General features: G+C 41.6%; 1 protein-coding gene across 2 annotated transcripts in view; it reads left to right on the forward strand.

Moving 5' to 3' along the window:
- ankfn1 (ankyrin repeat and fibronectin type III domain containing 1) overlaps positions 1 to 24,034 on the forward strand; it is a 106,637-nt gene that overhangs the window by 17,608 nt on the left and 64,995 nt on the right. For both annotated transcript variants that reach the window (XM_034193303.1, XM_034193302.1), the window contains exon 6: positions 3,014 to 3,051. In XM_034193303.1, the coding sequence (XP_034049194.1) occupies positions 3,014 to 3,051 (38 nt within the window). The remainder of the gene's footprint in view (positions 1 to 3,013; positions 3,052 to 24,034) is intronic.

Raw genomic sequence — 24,034 nt, forward strand, 5'->3', positions numbered from 1 at the left:
GTGTTTGTGTGTTTGACATTAAAATCTCGCTCCGAGCAGGAAGCAGATAACTTCCTGCAGACTGTGTAATGATCTCATCACGGAGCCCGCGAGGGGGCAAAGCATTTGTCTTCACAGTATCGTAACTTCCCACCATCACAGTCATCATGAGCCAAACAAGCGCAGCACGTAAAAGTGTTCTGGCAATTACACGGCCTCAAAACGCTGTCGTGATTGATCACGAGAGCTTGAGAAATGTGGTGGAAAGCGTTCAGGAGATGTGACGTTTCTGCAGGGACTCGCTTCGTTTGCACGTCTTCAGAGCCTGAGGTGAGGAGGGGGAGGACGCCGCACAGCGTCAGTCGTCAAGAAGACTGAACAATTTCGCGCATCTCTGCCCCAACCCCACCATCGCTCCATCAAATCCCAATGCATCTCTTCTTCAAACGCCAGCAGACAGCAGATTCAACACACTGAGGCTTCAACACGCAGTTAATTTTTTTAAATCACTGATTTATCAAATACTATTTTTGTAATGATTGATTTAATTTATAAAATGTCAGAAAATACTTTATAAAATATAATTTCTCTTAATAAATGATTTCAAAGGACTTATTTCAGAGTGAAAAATCCTTTATATTTTATTTGATTGCTTTTTAAAATATTTCTTTGTTTATTTTTTTTACAATGAGTAGTTGAAAGCCAGTTTAACACCTGCTTCTCTCATATTTTTGGCAGCTTGTACAAATTTACAGTATGACCAGAAAGTATTCGCATTCACTTTTTCCACATTTTGTTATGTTACAGCCTTATTCCAAAATGGATGGAATTAATTTTTTCCTCAAAATTCTATACACAGTACCCCATAATGACAATGTGGAAAACAGTTTTTTTTAAGAGTTTTGCAAATCCATAAAAAAAAAAGAAGAAATCACATGTACATGAATATTCACAGCCTTTGGCATAAAGCTTGAAATTGAGCTCAGGTGTATCCTGTTTCCACTCATCATCCTTGAGATGTTTCTACAGCTTAATTGGAGTCCACCTGGGGTAAATTCAGTTGATTGGACATGATTTGGAAAGACGCACACCTGTCTGCATATAAGGTCCCACAGTTGACAGTGCATGTAGCTCTCAGAGACAGGATTGTCTTGAGGCACAAATCTGGGGAAGGGTACAGAAACATTTCTGCTGCTTTGAAGGTCCCAATGAGCACAGTGGCTTCCATCTGTAAATGGAAGAAGTTCAGATCCACCAGGACTCTTCTTAGAGCTGGCTGCCTGTCTGAACTGAGCGATCAGGGAGAAGGGCCTTAGTCAGGGAGGTGACCAAGAACCCGATGGTCACTGTCAGTGCTCCAGCATTCCTCTGTGAAAAGAGAAGAACCTTCCAGAAAGACAACCATCTCTGCAGCAATCCACCAATCAGGCCTGTATGGTAGAGTGGCCAGACGGAAGTCACTTCTTAGTAAAAGGCACATGGCAGCCCACCTGGACTTTGCCAAAAGGCACCTGAAGAACTCCCAGACCATGAGAACCAAAATTCTCTGATCTGATGCGACAAAGATTGAACTCTTTGGTGTGAATGGGAGGTGTCATGTTTGGAGGAAACCAGGAACCATCCTTACAGTGAAGAATGGTGGTGGCAGCATCATGCTGTGTGGATGTTTGTCAGCGGCAGGAACTGGGAGACTAGTCAGGATTGAGAGAAAGAAGGATGCAGCAACGTACAGAGACATTCTTGACCACAGACGAGTATGTCGGTTCATCATTCAGCAAGACAATGACCCTAAGCACACAGCCAAGATATCAAAGGAGTGGCTTCAGGACAACTCTGGGAATGTCCTTGAGTGGTCCAGCCAGAGCCCAGACCTGAATCAGATTGAATATCTCTGGAGAGATCTGAAAATGGCTGTGCACCGACACTCCCCATCCAACCTGATGGAGCTTGAGAGGTGCTGCATGGTGCTGAATGGGCAAAACTGCCCAAAGCTAGGTGCACCAAGCTTGTGGCATCATATTCAAGAAGACCTGAGGCTGTAATTGCTGCTTAAGGTGCATCAACAAAGTACTGAGCAAAGGGTGTGAATACTTACGTCCATCTGATTTCTTATTTTTAAATTTTTTTTAATAAATTCATAAAACAAAAAGTTGTCATTATGGGGTGTTGTGGGTAGAATTTTGAGGGGGGAAAATGAATTTACTCTATTTTGGAATAAGGCTGTAGCATAAAAAAATATGGAAAAAGTGAAGCGCTGTGAATACGTTCCGGATGCACTGCATCAGTTTGATTTGATTTGAGTTTCCATCTGCATCAAACGCTCAAAGTGCTTTACACATCATTGCCTCACATTCACCCTGATGTCAGGCTGCTGCCATGCAAGGAGCCCACTACACACCAGGAGCAACAAGAGCCCTTATTGATTATCCGGTCAGGCTGGGATTTGAACCGAGGATCTTCTGGTCCAAAGCCCAACGCTCAACCACTAGACCATCACCTCCCCTGGAAGCCAGTGATGGGAGGCCAAAATCATTATGGACGATGCCAGTCACCCTCTGCACACCGTCATCAGCAACTAGAGGAGCCTCTTCAGCCACACACTGCCCCTTCCCAAGTACAGGACCAACAGACTGAAAAACTCCTTTGTCCCTCAGGCCATTAGACTGTACAACTCCTCACTCAGGGGGAGGGAGAGCAACAGGAAGACAGGGGACGGGAAGGAGAGGAACAGTAGTAGCCAGTAAACCAATAGCGAGCAGTATTTCATGTATTATATTTTTGTATTTATATTTATATCCACTGTTTTTTACTTCTACTTTTGATGCTCTGTGTGCTTCTTACCTTGTGTGCGGCTATACAATGCTGCTGGAACCTCAGTTTCCCTGAGGGAGTTTTCCCAAGGGATTAATAAAGTTCTATCTAATCTATTTTCACACAACTGCATGTGAAAGTGTCACTGGTTGTGTGTGTGTGTGTGTGTGTTTTGTTAGCTGCTGGTGTGTAATGTGTGTCTTTTCCTCTCTGTGTTTGTCAGAGCGTGTGGACCGCCGGCTCGTATGACTCCAGGAACCAGTAAGTGTTTTGTGTTTCACACTCGCAATATCTCTGAATCCTGCATCGAGAAATATTATCCTAAATATTGTCAGGAGCCCTCGCCTGTAAACGCATCTGCAAGCAGCAGCAGCGTCTAAATCACAGCAGAAATTTAACTTGCTGCACAACATTTGCTGACTTTTACTGACGTGAGTTTTAACATGTAAAAGCTAAGTTTGCCAGAACTTCTTTCTGTCAGTCCTGTGATTTCTAAATTGTTCACTGGATGTGATCACCCTGAACTTAAAGCTGACACTTTGAACTTGTGCTTTTTCTTTTTTATTTCTTGTCACACTTCAACATTGTTGACTTTCCGACCATTAAAATGTTTAAAATGCTCAATATATTCTTGGTTTCATGAAGTGTGACACCTCCTGTGTTCCGTTTGCGTCATACGTGACGTTTGTTTAATTGCACTCCTTTCAGCTCGCTGCTTTATTGTTGTCAGCCTCCTTTATTTATTTATTTATTTTTGTGCTCACACTCTGTAGCTAATGGTCTCATGTGCTCAAACGTCATTAATTTTTTCATGGCCACAGGCTGACTAATTTAATTTAATTGAAAGGTCAGAATGTTTTCACTGTGTTGGAATGTTTTTTTGTTTTTTTTGTATTTCTCTTCACACACTTTAAAAAAAAAAAAGAAGAGCAGCAAAAGTAATAATTTCTAAGTCATTAGAAAGATCTTGTCTTATCTTCCAGTTAAAGTCTTTTAATAAAGTGCTGAAGTTTCTATAAAGAAATTATAATAATTTTCTGCTAATGTTGGCGGGGTGTCATCCATCCTATGTGGATTCAATCCCCCCATGCACCCTTTTGACCCCACATAAAGCTTGCACGTAAATATCGACAGGAAAAAAAATTAAAGTAATGTCATCAGAGGTGACGTGCTGGCTAACGCAAACGCTGCACTGAAAGTTTTATTATTTCACAAACACATTTTGTTTTTGCTGCTGGATTAAAAAAAAAAAAAAAAAGCATTGATGTTGCCATGGTAATTTGGTACTCAATAATTACCTCCGCCAAGGAGGTTATGTTTTCGGTCGCGTCCGTTTGTTGGTTGGTTGGTTGGTTGGTTGGTTTGTTAGCAGAATTGCTCAAAAAACGCTCAACGGATTTGAATGAAATTTTTACCAGGGGTGTATCTTGGCCTAACTTAGAAGTCATTAAATTTTGGTAATGATCTGGAACACGAGCCGGATCCAGTAATTTATTTTTTTTAAGGATTCTTTATCATTGCAGGATAGGGCCAATTTCAATATTTTTGCATCTAACTTCATGAAGACGGGTCACAAAGGCTGAACAAAAATTAAGTTACGACACAACAATAATTTAGCATTTGTTTCTCCTCATTGAATAAACTTGTTATTAGAAAATAAAAAAACTTGTGTAGTTCATGCAGTTTCTCTTTATAAATACATTTGCTGAAGATCTAAGGGTTTAACCCTTTGGGGCCGACGCCGTCGTATACGACGGCTGAGACCAAACTTTACTAAATTATAAATAACTTTTTAATGATATGAGATGGAAACTTACTTTTTTTTTTTTTATGAAAAGTGAACTCCGCGGATTTTCGAGCCACTGTCCACCATCTTTGTACTCCTCATAGAAGCTGTGTGATGACGTGAGCAATGTGAGTGTCCACATTGTGAGTGTTGGTTCACCGTCACATGGTTTTCCAAAATCCAGTCGTAGGGCAGATTCACCTCACGTGACACACCAAAGGTTGTTTTTAAGAGTGATGTGCTACTAGTTTATTATAGTTTGCTGTGTGTTTTGAATAAATGTGTGTAAAATTATTTTCCGCTTTATTTTTTCCTTTCTTATTTCTGATTGTAAACCTTTATTACACTTATATATGCTGTAGTTGTGTTTTATATTTTGAAAGTACAGGTTGTCCTGAAAAAAGAGACATAAAACTTGATTGTGGGATGCAAGGAGAGGTGTTAACAGCAATAATTAAAACATTTATGCCAGGCGAGTGAACTGTCCAAAAAAATGCCCTCGGACCCCAGAGGGTTAATCTATGGCCTTGGCGGAGGTTTGCGCTTTCCGAGTGCTTCTAGTTGGTTGATGAGATTGTTGGACAGGAAGTATGTGGATCTAGTTGTTTTCAGAGTTACATCTTTTTTTTTCGTGTTGCAGCACTCGTGGACTTTTTCAGCTTCTCTTTTCTGTCTGTGATTGTTTGAGTGCCTCCGCCGCTCGACGGAGGATCGCACCGTCCCTTTCTGTCCAGACCCGAGACATGTCAAAATGAATGACTACTTGGATTTGGGATAAACTCATCAAATCTAGTTGGTGATGACGGGCTGCCTCAGATTATGATGTCACAAAGGGTCGGACATGTGATGGCCCTCTGGCAGTTGATCTTTATTTCCGGTTGTTATTTACCGTCTGAGTGCACAACAAAACGGACACAAAGTGACAGATTTATGTGATTTAGCTGAAGAATAACTAGGAGGGGATGCAGATTTTTCCTGTTTATTTTTCCATCATCTACCAGTTGTTTGTCTTTAATCTCATGAAGTCTTTGTGACATCACAAGGTGCAAATATAAAAATAAACAAACAAACTAATGGAATAAACATCTGTTCACACAGTTTTTTTTTTGTTACTTTCAAAAGATTTGACCTCAGTATTTTAGAAAGATGACGTTTGACTTTAGTTGCGTATAATTCGATATGATAAAGAGATTAAATTTTTGGTTCTGCAGAACAATGTGAGATTAGAACATCTCGACTCCACGTCTCTGATTGTTGGACTGAAGCTGGAATTGTGCCGCAGCATCGCTCCCTGCGGCACACCGCCGGGGGCCCAAGGTAGCCATTAAGAATCATCATCTCTGGCAATGTGTTACCATGGCAATGCAAAAGGAGAAAAAAGGCAGGCGGGATTACATTAGAGAATCTGCAGCTCTGATGAGGTTGAGATGCAGAGAGCTCATTCGGGTTCACTCTGACACACTGTCGCTGGAACTGCGTGTTCTGTGTTTGCTTGTGGGCGTTGTGGGCGGTCCCTTAGCCCAGCTGATGCAGCGCAGGAAAGTGAGTCACATGACCGCAGTGTCAAAGCGGCACTAAGAATCACACATTTGTATCAATATTGTGAGGTTCTGAATTTTTTTCATTAACTGGTAATTTGCTGTAAAAGCAAAACTGGTGAGATGACATATTATGGTGAGGAACCAGTTAACTAGTTAGCATGGGCTTATTGATCCGCTGGCTCTCTGCAGCTTCCATCTGTAGCTGTCGTATTGACGAGCCGTCCCACGTAATCGAATGTCAGATTATATACTGTTCTAAAAACAGATTGATAGCTGCTAAATAATTACATAAATTCTCATCATGTTAAAGTAAATTGTTGATGAGTATTTATTGTTGACTTCCACCAAAGAGCTTGTTTTTTGTTTTGTTGAATTGTTTAAAAAGCAATAAACAGAGTTTCCTAAAGTATTTGAAATTGATGAATTTGCTTTGAAATTGTGATGTATTGACGTATATGATGTTTGACGCAGACGAATAGATCATTTTTTTAAAGTGATTAATTTATTTCTTTATTTTTAATAACATTACCAGAATGGATGTTTTTTGAATTTATTTTTCAAGTAAATGATGTGAGGCAGCGCTAATGATGTGCCGTTAAATGCAACCCAGAATAATGCAACAATAAATCCACTGATCACATTCAATTGATCAGTTACATTCAAGTCAGTTTAAGTTTGTTACAGAAAACTCTGGCGTGATCAGACATTTCATGGGCCGGTAAAAAAAAAAAAAAATTAATTTTTTTTTTAAAGAAAACTGTCAGTTCATGGAGTCCCGGTCAAACGGCAAACACCAGGACCACTTCGAATACACGAAGCATGACAGTCATTTTTATACATTTCAGGGGTTCGTGTCTCCACCCAAAGTGGGTGACCTTTCCACACTAAGCAAATCTCACACCAATAATAGCAGCTTTCAGTGACATCATTTTTGAAGTAATTTCTTGGAAAACCCCAGGCGAACAGGCCCTGATTCATGAAAATTTACCCCTCCTGTAAAAACCAAGTTTTTAATCCAATATTTATTTTCTTCAAAAAGTAAGTGCTTTACTTAGATTACACCCTTAAATCCATATTCCGGCCTTATAGTTTCCTTTGATAGAAAACAACAGCTGAGACTTTTGGGGAAGCTCCTTTTATACCCAATCATGACACTCACAATTAGTGTCCTCAGTTCCCAAACGCTTATTGAGTGTTGTTAGAAGGAAAGGTGATGTAACACAGTGGTAAACATACCACTGTCACAGCTTTTTTGAAACGTGTTGCAGGCATCCATTTCAAAATGAGCAAATATTTGCACAAAAACAATAAAGTTTATCAGTTTGAACATTAAATATCTTGTCTTCAATTGAATATAGGTTGAAGAGGATTTGCAAATCATTGTATTCTGTTTTTATTTACATTTTACACAACGTCCCAACTTCATTGGAATTGGGGTTGTATGTCCCTCTAAACATCTGTTTTCTGTACTACACAACAACGCCATTTTCTAGAATTTGCATATCATCACAAGTTTGTTGTTAATTATTATTCTGTCTTTGGCAAAAAAAAAGCTACAATAGTGAGTGCCAGTCTGCACCTGACTTTCAGATATGAGTGTGATTGGGCACGTTTGATTAAGATATACTTTAAAATATACATTCAATGGGGTTTTCCATGGCCACAAAATCTGTAATCTGGATCAGATCTGGATCAAACTTTGTCAGCTGATAAAGGATACCATCCTACATAACACTCAGATATGAAAGAAATTCAAGTTCTGAATTTTTGAAAATTCATTCAATATTAAGTGAAAGGAATTGTTCCAATATTTTTCCTGACTTTGACCTACGACCTTGAAAATTGAATCAGTTCTTGCCTATCAGGATATGAATCCTCTGTAAAAATTTCATAACGATGTCTGTAAAATTGTGGGTTTCAGGCTGTTCACAGACAAACAAACAAATGGGTGAAAACATAACAACCTCCCAATTTTGTTGGTGGAGGTAAAAAGTAAAGAAAGGTTAAAAAATAAATAGTTTAAAGATACAAGAGGAGTGATAAAGAAATAAATCAACAAACAACAACAAAAATGTTAAAAAGTGAAAACAAACAAGAAAACCACAGGCAACTGTCACTGGTATGAATTGATCCAGATCAGATCATTGATCTGGATTCCTCCCGCTCAGGGAGGAGGATGGACTTCCTGTCAGTGTGAAATGGCTTGCACGTAGCCGCGGTTTAAACACGCTCTGCTGCATGAAAACATTTTGTCGTGATGAGAAATTTTCTGACTCACAGGCTCATTAGAGACTCGTCTTTCTGTTCTCACTCACTTTCTTCTTTCTCTTGTTCAATTTGGAATGCATTTTTTTTTTCTTCATTCTGCAGTGACTCCTTTGCTTTGAAAAAAGCCACATTCTTCCACCGTGGCTCCTCCGGGATGACTCGGGCCACAGATTAAAAAGATGTGAAGTTTCTGGTGGGGGACTTGAGTCGAGATGTTTCATTCACTCTTCTGTGTCGAGTCTGTGCTGCATCCATGACAACATCGAATCACTTTGGCTCCTGGATGCCAACCATCATCATAAATAGTAATGACTTTATTCATAAAGGGCCTTAATGTGGGAAATCACAAAACAAAACAAGAAATAAAATAATTTACAAGTCAAAGAGACAAAAATCAACTTCCTGATAAAACGGTGAGCTTCAGTCAAATAATCTGCTAATGGTACAGAACAGGAAAAAATATGAATTTTAAGCATAAACTTGAACATTTCAGCTAAATGTGAGGAATTTTGGCAGCTAGAAATTTCCATAACACTTGAGCAAGATGGTCAAAGTCTCCACCACCTGCAGAATTAGTCTTCATCCAAGAAACAAATAATCAATTAGCACCTGGAGAACAAAGGGGTCATGGCGGCACTTAAGGTTCAACCAGTTCAGGAAGTTAAGATGAAACCAGTCATGATTTTATAAGTTAGCAGCAAATCAAATCCATTAATCCAAAGCTCCTCGATCTGGTCAAAACTCCAGCAGCCAATATTCTCACTTTCCCAGAGTTCTTTGAGGTAAAATGGAGACTAAAACACAAAGACACGAATCAGAGTCGAAACAGTCAGTCTGATCAGATGTGCAAAATGCGCAAGGGTTCCAAAATGTTTGTGCATGTGCGGCTGCTGGCACGTGTGTGCGTTTATGTGTAAAAACATTATTATTTGCTGACTGACGACTGTGATTGAAGTTCATTTCACTCCTGTTTGCACTTTGCTTGTTGTTCTGTTGGCGTGAACGCAGCGAGCAGTGACTAATCCATCACAGCTCGGTTTGGATCCGGACACGGACGTTTGTGTCTGCTGACGTTTGAGTTTCATTGTGCGTCAGTGAACTTGATCATTTTAAAGTCCTTGGAAAATCACTTAACAAATAATGATCAGTTTTCTCAGAAAACATGATTTGGAGTGGATCCATTTAAAATCTTTGAATTCAGAGCAGCTGTCAATCACAGCGGCGTTTAGTCTGTCACTCTGTGGTGAAGAGCGCCACCACTGTCAGTATGAGCCTACACCTTTGGAAAAAGATAAGTAATCATAAATATGCTTATTCAGTGCAGATATATATACATTAAAACTGTATGAAATCATCTGCACAGAGTTTATTGACTTCATATTTCACTAAATTGAGAGATTGAGGGGGGGCTAATGGTGCTGCATTCAGCCACTAGGGGGCGAGGGTGATGATATTTGGGGTACTGTCTAATTTTTTATATTTTGAGTGAGCTGCAGTGCTTCTGTGAAGTGAAAAGTGCCACTGCTCATCACCATGGCGATGTTAATGTGGCGTCTGATGATTGATGTGAGTCATTTCCTCGCTGTCAGAGAAACCGCTGGGAAAACGCCCACAATCCCTCATAAAATGTCATGCACACACAAACGTGCATGCCTTTAACGGTCACAGTTTTCATGCTGCAGAATTGTGATTCATTTTGGGCACCTAGATGGTTCATTCTGTGAAACCCTGAACAATGCCACTTCCATGCTGTGAGACGTCACAGTGCCCTGGCACGCTGAGAGACATCACAGTGCATCGTCGAGCTTTGAAATGTCACATGCATGGCACGCTGTGAGACGTCACAGTGCATTGGTGAGCTTTGCGACATCACAATGCATTGCGTGCTGTAAGACGTCTCGGTGCATCGGTGAGCTTTGAGATGTCTCAGTGCATCAGTGAGCTTTGAGATGTCTCAGTGCATTGGTGAGCTTTGAGATGTCTCGGTGCATCGGTGAGCTTTGAGATGTCTCGGTGTATCGGTGAGCTTTGAGGCCCTCATGGTGCACCGGCGCGCTGTCTGACGTCACGGTTCATTGGTGAGCTTTGCGACTTCACAATGCATTGCACTCGGTGAGCTTTGAGATGTCTCGGTGCATCGGTGAGCTTTGAGCTGTCTCGGTGCATCGGTGAGCTTTGAGGCCCTCATGGTGCACCGGCGTGCTGTGAGACGTCATGGTGCCCCGGCACGCTGTGAGACGTCATGGTGCCCCGGCACGCTGTGAGACGTCATGGTGCACCGGCGCGCTGTGAGACGTCATGGTGCACCGGCACGCTGTGAGACGTCATGGTGCACCGGCGCGCTGTGAGACGTCATGGTGCACCGGCACGCTGTGAGACGTCATGGTGCACCGGCGCGCTGTGAGACGTCATGGTGCACCGGCACGCTGTGTGACGTCACGGTTCATTGGTGAGCTTTGCGACTTCACAATGCATTGCGCGCTATGAGACGTCTCGATGCATCGGTGAGCTTTGAGATGTCTCGGTGCATCGGTGAGCTTTGAGATGTCTCGGTGCATCGGTGAGCTTTGAGATGTCTCGGTGCATCGGTGAGCTTTGAGAGGTATCGGTGAGCTTTGAGATGTCTCGGTGCATCAGTGAGCTTTGAGGCCCTCATGGTGCACCGCCGCGCTGTGAGACGTCATGGTGCACCGGCGTGCTGTGTGACGTCACGGTTCATTGGTGAGCTTTGAGACATCACAATGCGTTGCGTGCTGTGAGACGTGACGGTGCATCGGTGAGCTTTGAGATGTGTCGGTGCATCGGCGAGCTTTGAGATGTCTGAGTGTATCGGCAAGCTTTGAGGCCCTTACAGTGCACCAGCGTGCTGTGAGACGTCATGGTGCACCAGCGCGCTGTGAGACGTCATGGTGCACCAGCGCGCTGTGTGACATCACGGTTCATTGGTGAGCTTTGAGACATCACAATGCGTTGCGCGCTTTGAGATGTCTTGGTGCATCGGCGAGCTGTGAGGCCCTCATGGTGCACCGGCGCACTGTGTGAGGTCACGGTTCATTGGTGAGCTTTGCGACTTCACAATGCATTGCGCGCTATGAGACGTCTCGATGCATCGGTGAGTTTTGAGATGTCTCGGTGCATCGGTGAGCTCTGAGATGTCTCGGTGCATCGGTGAGCTCTGAGATGTCTCGGTGCATCGGTGAGCTCTGAGATGTCTCGGTGCATCGGTGAGCTCTGAGATGTCTCGGTGCATCGGTGAGCTTTGAGGCCCTCATGGTGCACCGGCGCGCTGTGAGACGTCATTGTGCACCAGTGCGCTGTGTGACGTCATGGTGCACCAGCGTGCTGTGTGACGTCACGGTTCATTGGTGAGCTTTGAGACATCACAATGCATTGCGCGCTGTGAGACGTCACGGTGCATTGGTGAACTTTGAGATGTCATGGTGCATCGGCGAGCTTTGAGATGTCATGGGGCATCGGCGAGCTTTGAGATGTCTCGGTGCATCGGCGAGCTTTGAGATGTCTCAGTGTATCGGCGAGCTTTGAGGCCCTCACGGTGCATCGGCGCGCTGTGAGACGTCATGGTTCATTGGGGAGCTTTGAGACATCACAATGCATTGCGCGCTGTGAGACGTCTCAATGCATCGGTGAGCTTTGAGACGTCTCGGTGCATCGGCAAGCTTTGAGACGACGGTTCATCGGCGTGCTTTGAGACGTCTCGGTGCATCGGCGAGCTCTGAGACGTCTCGGTGCATCGGCGAGCTCTGAGATGTCTCGGTGCATCGGCGAGCTCTGAGATGTCTCGGTGCATCGGCGAGCTCTGAGATGTCTCGGTGCATCGGCGAGCTCTGAGATGTCTCGGTGCATCGGCGAGCTCTGAGATGTCTCGGTGCATCGGCGAGCTCTGAGATGTCTCGGTGCACCGGCGCGCTGTGTGACGTCATGGTGCACCGGCGCGCTGTGTGACGTCATGGTGCACCGGCGTGCTGTGTGACATCACAATGTGTTGTGTGCTGTGAGACATCACAGCGCATCGGCGAGCTTTGAGATGTCTCGGTGCATCGGCGAGCTGTGAGGCGTCACGGAGCATCGGTGAGCTTTGAGACATCACAGTGCATTTTCCGTTGTGAGATGTCACTGCGCATCGGCGAGCTTTGAGATGTCTCTGTGCATTGATGAGCTTTGAGATGTCTCGGTGCATCGGCGAGCTGTGAGGCCCTCATGGTGCACCGGCGAGCTGTGAGACGTCACGGTGCATCGGTGAGCTTTGAGACATCACAATGCATTTCCACTCTGCATTAGTGATTGATCTCTGCTCCCCTCCACAGCATGTCTTTTTCCTGGTTCTCTCCCTCAGCCCCAACCAGTCCCAGCAGAAGACTGCCCCTCCCTGAGCCTGGTTCTGCTGTAGGTTTCTTCCTGTTAAAAGGGAGTTTTTCCTTCCCACTGTCACCAAGTGCTTGCTCACAGGGGGTCGTTTTGACCGTTGGGGTTTTTCCGTAATTATTGTATGGCTTTGCCTTACAATATAAGGCGCCTTGGGGCAACTGTTTGTTGTGATTTGGCGCTATATAAATAAAATTGATTTGATTTGATTTCCCGCTGTGAGATATCACGGTGCATCGATGAGCTTTGAGATGTCTCTGTGCATCGATCAGCTTTGAGATGTCTCGGTGCTGACTTCATGACTTTCTTTGCTAACAAAATTTTGACTATTAGAGAAAAAATTACTCATAACCATCCCAAAGATGTATCGTTATCTTTGGCTGCTTTCAGTGATGCCGGTATTTGGTTAGACTCTTTCTCTCCGATTGTTCTGTCTGAGTTATTTTCATTAGTTACTTCATCCAAACCATCAACATGCTTATTAGACCCCATTCCTGCCAGGCTGCTCAAGGAAGTCCTACCATTATTTAATGCTTCAATCTTAAATATGATCAATCTATCTTTGTTAGTTGGTTATGTACCACAGGCCTTTAAGGTGGCAGTAATTAAACCATTACTTAAAAAGCCATCACTTGACCCAGCTATCTTAGCTAATTATAGGCCAATCTCCAACCTTCCTTTTCTCTCAAAGATTCTTGAGAGGGTAGTTGTAAAACAGCTAACTGATCACCTGCAGAGGAATGGTCTATTTGAAGAGTTTCAGTCAGGTTTTAGAATTCATCATAGTACAGAAACAGCATTAGTGAAGGTTACAAATGATCTTCTTATGGCTTCGGACAGTGGACTTATCTCTGTGCTTGTTCTGTTGGACCTCAGTGCTGCTTTTGATACTGTTGACCATAAAATTTTATTACAGAGATTAGAGCATGTCATAGGTATTAAAGGCATTGCGCTGCGGTGGTTTGAATCATATTTGTCTAATAGATTACAGTTTGTTCATGTAAATGGGGAATCTTCTTCACAGACTAAAGTTAATTATGGAGTTCCACAAGGTTCTGTGCTAGGACCAATTTTATTCACTTTATACATGCTTCCCTTGGGCAGTATTATTAGACGGTATTGCTTAAATTTTCATTGTTACGCAGATGATACCCAGCTTTATCTATCCATGAAGCCAGAGGATACGCACCAATTAGCTAAACTGCAGGATTGTCTTACAGACATAAAGACATGGATGACCTCTAATTTCCTGCTTTTAAACTCAGATAAAACTGAAGTTATTGTACTTGGCCCCACAAATCTTAGAAGCATGGTGTCTAACCAGATCGTTACTCTGGATGGCATTTCCCTGATCTCTGGTAATACTGTGAGAAATCTTGGAGTTATTTTTGATCAGGATATGTCATTCAAAGCGCATATTAAACAAATATGTAGGACTGCCTTTTTGCATTTACGCAATATCTCTAAAATCAGAAAGGTCTTGTCTCAGAGTGATGCTGAAAAACTAATTCATGCATTTGTTTCCTCTAGGCTGGACTATTGTAATTCATTATTATCAGGTTGTCCTAAAAGTTCCCTAAAAAGCCTTCAGTTGGTTCAGAATGCTGCAGCTAGAGTACTGACGGGGACTAGCAGGAGAGAGCATATCTCACCCGTGTTGGCCTCCCTTCATTGGCTTCCTGTTAATGCTAGAATAGAATTTAAAATTCTTCTTCTTACTTATAAGGTTTTGAATAATCAGGTCCCATCTTATCTTAGGGACCTCATAGTACCATATTACCCCATTAGAGCGCTTCGCTCTCAGACTGCGGGCTTACTTGTAGTTCCTAGGGTTTGTAAGAGTAGAATGGGAGGCAGAGCCTTCAGCTTTCAGGCTCCTCTCCTGTGGAACCAGCTCCCAATTCAGATCAGGGAGACAGATACCCTCTCTACTTTTAAGATTAGGCTTAAAACTTTCCTTTTCGCTAAGGCTTATAGTTAGGGCTGGATCGGGTGACCCTGGACCATCCCTTGGTTATGTTGCTTTAGACGTAGACTGTGTTTCATAATTATTGTATGGCCTTGCCTTGCAATGTGGAGCGCCTTGGGGCAACTGTTTGTTGTGATTTGGCGCTATACAAGAAAAAAGTTGATTGATTGATTGATTGATCTGTGAGCTGTGAGGCCCTCACGGTGCACCGGCGAGCTGTGGGACATCATAATGCATTGCGCGCTGTGAGATGTCACAGTGCATGGATGAGCTTTGAGATATCTCAGTGCATCGGCGAGCTGTAAGGCCCTCACGGTGCTCCCGCGAACTGTGAGACATCACGGTGCATCGGTGAGCTTTGAGAGATCACAATGCATTGCGCGCTGTGAGATGTCACAGTGCATCGGCGAGCTTTGAGATGTCACAGTGCATCGGCGCGCTATGAGGTGCCATGGTGTATCGCATGGTGTGATGCATCACAGTGTGTTGGCGTGCTGACACATGCCAAGGTGTATCGCATGCTGTGAGATGTCATGGTGCACTGGCGTGCTGTGAAAGGATCCATCAGGATAATTTTGTGCAGAATGGAAGATTTCCATTGTCATATTTGAAGCAGTTGCAAGAAAGCTTGGACTGATGTGTTTTCATTTATATTTCCTTTAAATGGAAGCACTTTATGAAAATATAACAAAATATTTAAACTTTTTGGTTTTTACACTCAAAAATTATTTGTCATTGTGACCGCAGCAGGCTTAAGATGTAACGACATGCAAGAAAGTTTTTAATTTCGCAGAGGAAGTATGAGTAGTTTTTATTATTTTTTTGAGATTTGAGACGTTAAATTTTGGATGAACTCTTAGACCTTAGTTATGTTATGTACAGCGCCCTCCAAAGGTATTGGAGCACTTAGTATTTCAGACATTTTAATTTGTTTATGCCATTTCAAATACAAAAAAATAAAAATTTCAAAAATTATCTTCCTTAACCGCCTACCACCAGCCTCATTTTGGCTTGTGAAATTTCCCATCGATGATAGGATATATATATATATATATATATATATATATATATATATATATATAAGGATATACAGGCTTAGGTGTTAAACTCAAACTGAAAGCAAATCTCTACAATTTAATAGAAATGAATTAAAAATATAAAAACCAAGATGATGGGTTGCATAAGTAATGGGCCCCTTTGGTATAATACCTGTAAATAATCTGTTTAATTGCCAGTTTTCTTCAGACGAGTCAGGGAATGGATATATGAACATTTCCAAGACAGTGAAAATGTCTTGGACTTTATTTACGTCCGTTATGAAGAAATACAAACAGTATGGCACTCTGTGGTAAATCTGTGTGGAAGTAGACAGTTCTCAAAAACTGAGTGACTGTGCAAGAAGGAGAAGAGTGAGGAAAGCCACCAAGACACCCAGACAACCCAGAAGAAGTTATAGGCTTCTGTGGATGTGATTGGAGAAATTGTGCATAGTGCATGTTTTGCATTTTGTATCCCCAGTTATACAGCTTCATGTTGAAGTGGTATAGAGGAGGATTTTCTTAAAAGTTCAGCTACAATTTGCCAGAAGGTACATCTGAGATGCAAGCCTAGAATTGATGTTTTGGTGAAAGAAAATCCTCCAAGACATATTCAGTAACTTGGAAATGTTCATGTATCCATCCCCTGACTTGTCTGAAGAAAACTGGAAATAAAACTGATTATTTAAAGGTATTATAGCAAAGCGTTACATTACTTATGCAACTATCATCTTGAGTTTTATATTTTTAACTAATTTATGACAGGTTGTTGAGATTTGCTTTCAGTTTAAGGAAGATTATTTTAGAATTAATTAATTTATTTATTTATTTATTTTTGTCTTTGAAATGGCATAAACAAATTAAAAGGTGTGAATTTACAAAGTTTTCTAATACTTTTGGAGGACACTGTTTATTATTATTATTATTATTATTATTATTATTATGTGTTTAAAATTGCTCAGCCTTCATGACGAAGCTCCAGATTTCAGCAGGACCTTTCAGATGTTTTACAGGAGCATCAACATCGTATGTTTTCTGACGACTGATTCTCACTCTCTCACTCATCTTCAACCAATTAAGGATCACGGGGGGCTGGAGCCTATCCCAGCAGTCATCGGGTGTGAGGCAGGGTACACCCTGGACAGGACGCCAATCTGTCGCATGGTCACATACAGACAAACAAACACACTCACACCTACAGACATTTTAAAGTTTCCAGTCCACCTAAACTGCATGTCTTTGGAGGTGGGAGGAAGCCGGAGCATCCGGAGAGAACCCACGCAAACACGGGGAGAACATGCAAACTCCACACAGAAAGGCCACAGGTGGGAATCGATCCCATGACCTTCTTACTGTGAGGCAAACAGTGCTAACCACTAATCCACCGTTCTGCCCGGATGACTGATTTGATTCTTAAGATTATTTATTTCATAAAATAAAGCACTTTCAATGAATTCAGTTAAATATGAATCCAGATTTAATTCCAGCAGATCCAGATTGTGATTCCGTCTGGTTGTGGATTCTGAACTTTTTTTTTATAGCAACTTGAGGCATTCTTCAAGATTATGTTTAATATATCAAAAAGAGATCATCAGCGTTCAGAGATATTCAGAGATGTTCCACTGCGGCTGACTGTGAGTGGCGCACACTCTTAGTTTTTCCAGTCAAACGATGGTGATGCCTCGAGCAGAAGACGACTCGTGTGTCACTTTGAGCAGCGTTGCTGTTTGAGCTTTTCCTCCAGTTCACTGCCGTTCTGAAATGAATCAGTGCAGCGATTCGTCATAGCAGAAACGTCCACGGAAATCAATGAAGTGAAATGCGTCTGTGCTGGAACAACTCGCTCTGCTCTTCACCTGTTGCTGCGCAGTGGGAACCATGGAAACAGTGCAATTCTGAGGCAGCTTTCAGCCAATCAGCCTCCACCGTTCGTCTCCCCGGTACAGTAATTGTTTAGAGTCCTTTAAGGTGTCAAAATAATATTTTCCTTTGGCGTTCTTTCATGTGGGGAGCTGTTTCCCATAGTGAAGCTGCTGCGTTCACACTGCAGACAAATCACAAGGAAAAGAACCAATGACGCCATCTACAGCATCTAATATGAGCTTTAAAGTTTGCTCCTAAGCTGAATCGCTTCATTAACTTCTCTGAAACTTCAGCAGCAATCAAATTCTTTATTTCCACTGCAAAAGTTGAAGTTTGTTTCTGCAGCAGACGCTGATGGAACTCGCTGCAGCCTGCAGAGTCGAGGAGAAACCGGCGCGTTGTGACAAAAGCTCTCTGCTAAAGATAAATGATTTCATCGCTTGTGTTTTATGCAGCAGTCTATCTAATTGAAGAAGCTGTTTTTGTATCATTTAAGATCTCTCAAAGCAACACTGCAATCCAGCCTCAGTGCACCACGACTGACACAAAAATATATGGTGGGCATCCCAGGTTGGCAGCTGTAGCTAGGTAGGGGCCAATGAAAAATTACACAGGGCTGAAATAAAAATGTTCTAATCATGTTGAGATGTATACCATATTATTTGTCATAAAATTCCAAAAAAGCATAGTTTGGGCTATCTATGAGTGAATGTTAGGAAGTTATGGAGTAAAAACAACGAAGATGGTGACAAAGGTCAGTTTCAGTTTCTATAGGGGTCAAAAGTTAAAGTTGCTACAATTTTGGTAAAATGTGAGGCAAATTATTGGTTGAGTTAATATAGTTATAAAAACGAATAGTTTGTACCATCTGTTATGCTTAGTTGCCAAGTTACGGCATAACGTATGTCATAGAATCCAGTGGATGTCGACCTTTGTTTGACCAAGCATTCAACACGGTCTAAACTATTCCATTCATGAATCTTATTTATTAATCCTAAAGGGTGTCACTTAACACCATGCTAACAGGCTAACATTAGCCTGAAATCTCGCTAGTATCACATAATGCGATGCTAATGGGGTAACATTAGCATGAGCCGAGTGCTTTTATTGTGAGCAATGAGATTTATGTGATTTTTATCTAGATTTAGACCCGACACCATAGTATTAGAAACATCCCCATATCATGACGTTTGCTCCACCGTGCTTCACTGTCTTCACAGTGGACTGTGGCTTGAATTCAGTTTTTGTGGGTTGTCTTACAAACTGTCTGCGGCCCCTACACCCCAAAAGGACAACCTTGTCTTCATCAACCTTGCCATCCCCCTATTACCCCATCCCCGTAGAGACGGTGCCTGCTCCCAGACCACCAATAACTAGCAAAAATCTATTTAAGCATAAAAATTCAAAAAGAAAAAATAATATAGCACCTTCAATTGCACCACAGACTAAAACAGTTAAATGTGGTCTATTAAACATTAGGTCTCTTTCTTCTAAGTCCCTGTTGGTAAATGATATAATAATTGATCAACGTATTGATTTATTCTGCCTAACAGAAACTTGGTTACAGCAGGATGAATATGTTAGTTTAAATGAGTCAACACCCCCGAGTCACACTAACTGTCAGAATGCTTGTAGCACGGGCCGGGGCGGAGGATTAGCAGCAGTCTTCCATTCCAGCTTATTAATTAATCAAAAACCTAGACAGAGCTTTAATTCATTTGAAAGCTTGTCTCTTAGTCTTGTCCATCCAAATTGGAAGTCCCAAAAACCAGTTTTATTTGTTATTATCTATCGTCCACCTGGTCGTTACTGTGAGTTTCTCTGTGAATTTTCAGACCTTTTGTCTGACTTAGTGCTTAGCTCAGATAAGATAATTATAGTGGGCGATTTTAACATCCACACAGATGCTGAGAATGACAGCCTCAACACTGCATTTAATCTATTATTAGACTCTATCGGCTTTGCTCAAAAAGTAAATGAGTCCACCCACCACTTTAATCATATTTTAGATCTTGTTCTGACTTATGGTATGGAAATAGAAGACTTAACAGTATTCCCTGAAAACTCCCTTTTGTCTGATCATTTTTTAATAACATTTACATTTACCCTGATGGACTACCCTGCAGTGGGGAATAAGTTTCATTACACTAGAAGTCTTTCAGAAAGCGCTGTAACTAGGTTTAAGGATATGATTCCTTCTTTATGTTCTCTAATGTCATATACCAACACAGAGCAGAGTAGCTACCTAAACTCTGTAAGGGAGTTAGAGTATCTTGTCAATAGTTTTACATCCTCATTGAAGACAACTTTGGATGCTGTAGCTCCTCTGAAAAAGAGAGCTTTAAATCAGAAGTGTCTGACTCCGTGGTATAACTCACAAACTCGTAGCTTAAAGCAGATAACCCGTAAGTTGGAGAGGAAATGGCGTCTCACTAATTTAGAAGATCTTCACTTAGCCTGGAAAAAGAGTTTGTTGCTCTATAAGAAAGCCCTTCGTGAAGCTAGGACATCTTTCTACTCATCACTAATTGAAGAAAATAAGAACAACCCCAGGTTTCTTTTCAGCACTGTAGCCAGGCTGACAAAGAGTCAGAGCTCTATTGAGCTGAGTATTCCATTAACTTTAACTAGTAATGACTTCATGACTTTCTTTGCTAACAAAATTTTGACTATTAGAGAAAAAATTACTCATAACCATCCCAAAGATGTATCGTTATCTTTGGCTGCTTTCAGTGATGCCGGTATTTGGTTAGACTCTTTCTCTCCGATTGTTCTGTCTGAGTTATTTTCATTAGTTACTTCATCCAAACCATCAACATGCTTATTAGACCCCATTCCTGCCAGGCTGCTCAAGGAAGTCCTACCATTATTTAATGCTTCAATCTTAAATATGATCAATCTATCGTTGTTAGTTGGTTATGTACCACAGGCCTTTAAGGTGGCAGTAATTAAACCATTACTTAAAAAGCCATCACTTGACCCAGCTATCTTAGCTAATTATAGGCCAATCTCCAACCTTCCTTTTCTCTCAAAGATTCTTGAGAGGGTAGTTGTAAAACAGCTAACTGATCACCTGCAGAGGAATGGTCTATTTGAAGAGTTTCAGTCAGGTTTTAGAATTCATCATAGTACAGAAACAGCATTAGTGAAGGTTACAAATGATCTTCTTATGGCTTCGGACAGTGGACTTATCTCTGTGCTTGTTCTGTTGGACCTCAGTGCTGCTTTTGATACTGTTGACCATAAAATTTTATTACAGAGATTAGAGCATGTCATAGGTATTAAAGGCATTGCGCTGCGGTGGTTTGAATCATATTTGTCTAATAGATTACAGTTTGTTCATGTAAATGGGGAATCTTCTTCACAGACTAAAGTTAATTATGGAGTTCCACAAGGTTCTGTGCTAGGACCAATTTTATTCACTTTATACATGCTTCCCTTGGGCAGTATTATTAGACGGTATTGCTTAAATTTTCATTGTTACGCAGATGATACCCAGCTTTATCTATCCATGAAGCCAGAGGATACGCACCAATTAGCTAAACTGCAGGATTGTCTTACAGACATAAAGACATGGATGACCTCTAATTTCCTGCTTTTAAACTCAGATAAAACTGAAGTTATTGTACTTGGCCCCACAAATCTTAGAAGCATGGTGTCTAACCAGATCGTTACTCTGGATGGCATTTCCCTGATCTCTAGTAATACTGTGAGAAATCTTGGAGTTATTTTTGATCAGGATATGTCATTCAAAGCGCATATTAAACAAATATGTAGGACTGCCTTTTTGCATTTACGCAATATCTCTAAAATCAGAAAGGTCTTGTCTCAGAGTGATGCTGAAAAACTAATTCATGCATTTATTTCCTCTAGGCTGGACTATTGTAATTCATTATTATCAGGTTGTCCTAAAAGTTCCCTAAAAAGCCTTCAGTTGGTTCAGAATGCTGCAGCTAGAGTACTGACGGGGACTAGCAGGAGAGAGCATATCTCACCCGTGTTGGCCTCCCTTCATTGGCTTCCTGTTAATGCTAGAATAGAATTTAAAATTCTTCTTCTTACTTATAAGGTTTTGAATAATCAGGTCCCATCTTATCTTAGGGACCTCGTAGTACCATATTACCCCATTAGAGCGCTTCGCTCTCAGACTGCGGGCTTACTTGTAGTTCCTAGGGTTTGTAAGAGTAGAATGGGAGGCAGAGCCTTCAGCTTTCAGGCTCCTCTCCTGTGGAACCAGCTCCCAATTCAGATCAGGGAGACAGATACCCTCTCTACTTTTAAGATTAGGCTTAAAACTTTCCTTTTCGCTAAGGCTTATAGTTAGGGCTGGATCGGGTGACCCTGGACCATCCCTTGGTTATGTTGCTTTAGACGTAGACTGTGTTTCATAATTATTGTATGGCCTTGCCTTGCAATGTGGAGCGCCTTGGGGCAACTGTTTGTTGTGATTTGGCGCTATACAAGAAAAAAGTTGATTGATTGATTGATCAACCCACAAAATGTTGCTCTGTTTCTCTTTAGGCCAGTTAATGATTTCTTTGGTGTTTTTTTTTTTTTCCCAACAATGTGACTATGCGGAGGACCTCCTTGTCCATAGCTTGTCTTCACATAGATCTCTTCTAATTGTTACAGTACTCACAGGTAACTTTTGACCTTCTTTGATCATCATTCAGTGAGTCTTTGCCATTCTTGCTGTTCTTCGATCCATTTAAATGGCCGATTTCCGTTTTCTTCCACGTCTTTCTGGTTTGTGTTGCAATTTTAAAGCATTCATTCAATCAATCAATTTTATTTATATAGCGCCAAATCACAGCAAACAGTTGCCCCAAGGCGCTTTATATTGTAAGGCAAGGCCATACAATAATTACGTAAAAACCCCAACGGTCAAAAGGACCCCCTGTGAGCAAGCACTTGGCGACAGTGGGAAGGAAAAACTCCCTTTTAACAGGAAGAAACCTCCAGCAGAACCAGGCTCAGGGAGGGGCAGTCTTCTGCTGGGACTGGTTGGGGCTGAGGGAGAGAACCAGGAAAAAGACATGCTGTGGAGGGGAACAGAGATCAATCACTAATGATTAAATGCAGAGTGGTGCATACAGAGCAAAAAGAGAAAGAAACACTCAGTGCATCATGGGAACCCCCCAGCAGTCTAAGTCTATAGCAGCATAACTAAGGGATGGTTCAGGGTCACCTGATCCAGCCCTAACTATAAGCTTTAGCAAAAAGGAAAGTTTTAAGCCTAATCTTAAAAGTAGAGAGGGTGTCTGTCTCCCTGATCTGAATTGGGAGCTGGTTCCACAGGAGAGGAGCCTGAAAGCTGAAGGCTCTGCCTCCCATTCTACTCATACAAACCCTAGGAACTACAAGTAAGCCTGCAGTCTGAGAGCGAAGCGCTCTATTGGGGTGATATGGTACTATGAGGTCCCTAAGATAAGATGGGACCTGATTATTCAAAACCTTATAAGTAAGAAGAAGAATTTTAAATTCTATTCTAGAATTAACAGGAAGCCAATGAAGAGAGGCCAATATGGGTGAGATATGCTCTCTCCTTCTAGTCCCTGTCAGTACTCTAGCTGCAGCATTTTGAATTAACTGAAGGCTTTTCAGGGAACTTTTAGGACAACCTGATAATAATGAATTACAATAGTCCAGCCTAGAGGAAATAAATGCATGAATTAGTTTTTCAGCATCACTCTGAGACAAGACCTTTCTAATTTTAGAGATATTGCGTAAATGCAAAAAAGCAGTCCTACATATTTGCTTAATATGCGCATTGAATGACATATCCTGATCAAAAATGACTCCAAGATTTCTCACAGTATTACTAGAGGTCAGGGTAATGCCATCCAGAGTAAGGATCTGGTTAGACACCATGTTTCTAAGATTTGTGGGGCCAAGTACAATAACTTCAGTTTTATCTGAGTTTAAAAGCAGGAAATTAGAGGTCATCCATGTTTTTATGTCTGTAAGACAATCCTGCAGTTTAGCTAATTGGTGTGTGTCCTCTGGCTTCATGGATAGATAAAGCTGGATATCATCTGCGTAACAATGAAAATTTAAGCAATGCCGTCTAATAATACTGCCTAAGGGAAGCATGTATAAAGTGAATAAAATTGGTCCTAGCACAGAACCTTGTGGAACTCCATAATTAACCTTGTCTGTGAAGAAGATTCCCCATTTACATGAACAAATTGTAATCTATTAGATAAATATGATTCAAACCACCGCAGCGCAGTGCCTTTAACACCTATGGCATGCTCTAATCTCTGTAATAAAATTTTATGGTCAACAGTATCAAAAGCAGCACTGAGGTCTAACAGAACAAGCACAGAGATGAGTCCACTGTCTGAGGCCATAAGAAGATCATTTGTAACCTTCACTAATGCTGTTTCTGTACTAT

The sequence above is a fragment of the Thalassophryne amazonica genome, chromosome 18, assembly GCF_902500255.1.
Source record: "Thalassophryne amazonica chromosome 18, fThaAma1.1, whole genome shotgun sequence".
Classification (NCBI taxonomy): domain Eukaryota; kingdom Metazoa; phylum Chordata; class Actinopteri; order Batrachoidiformes; family Batrachoididae; genus Thalassophryne; species Thalassophryne amazonica.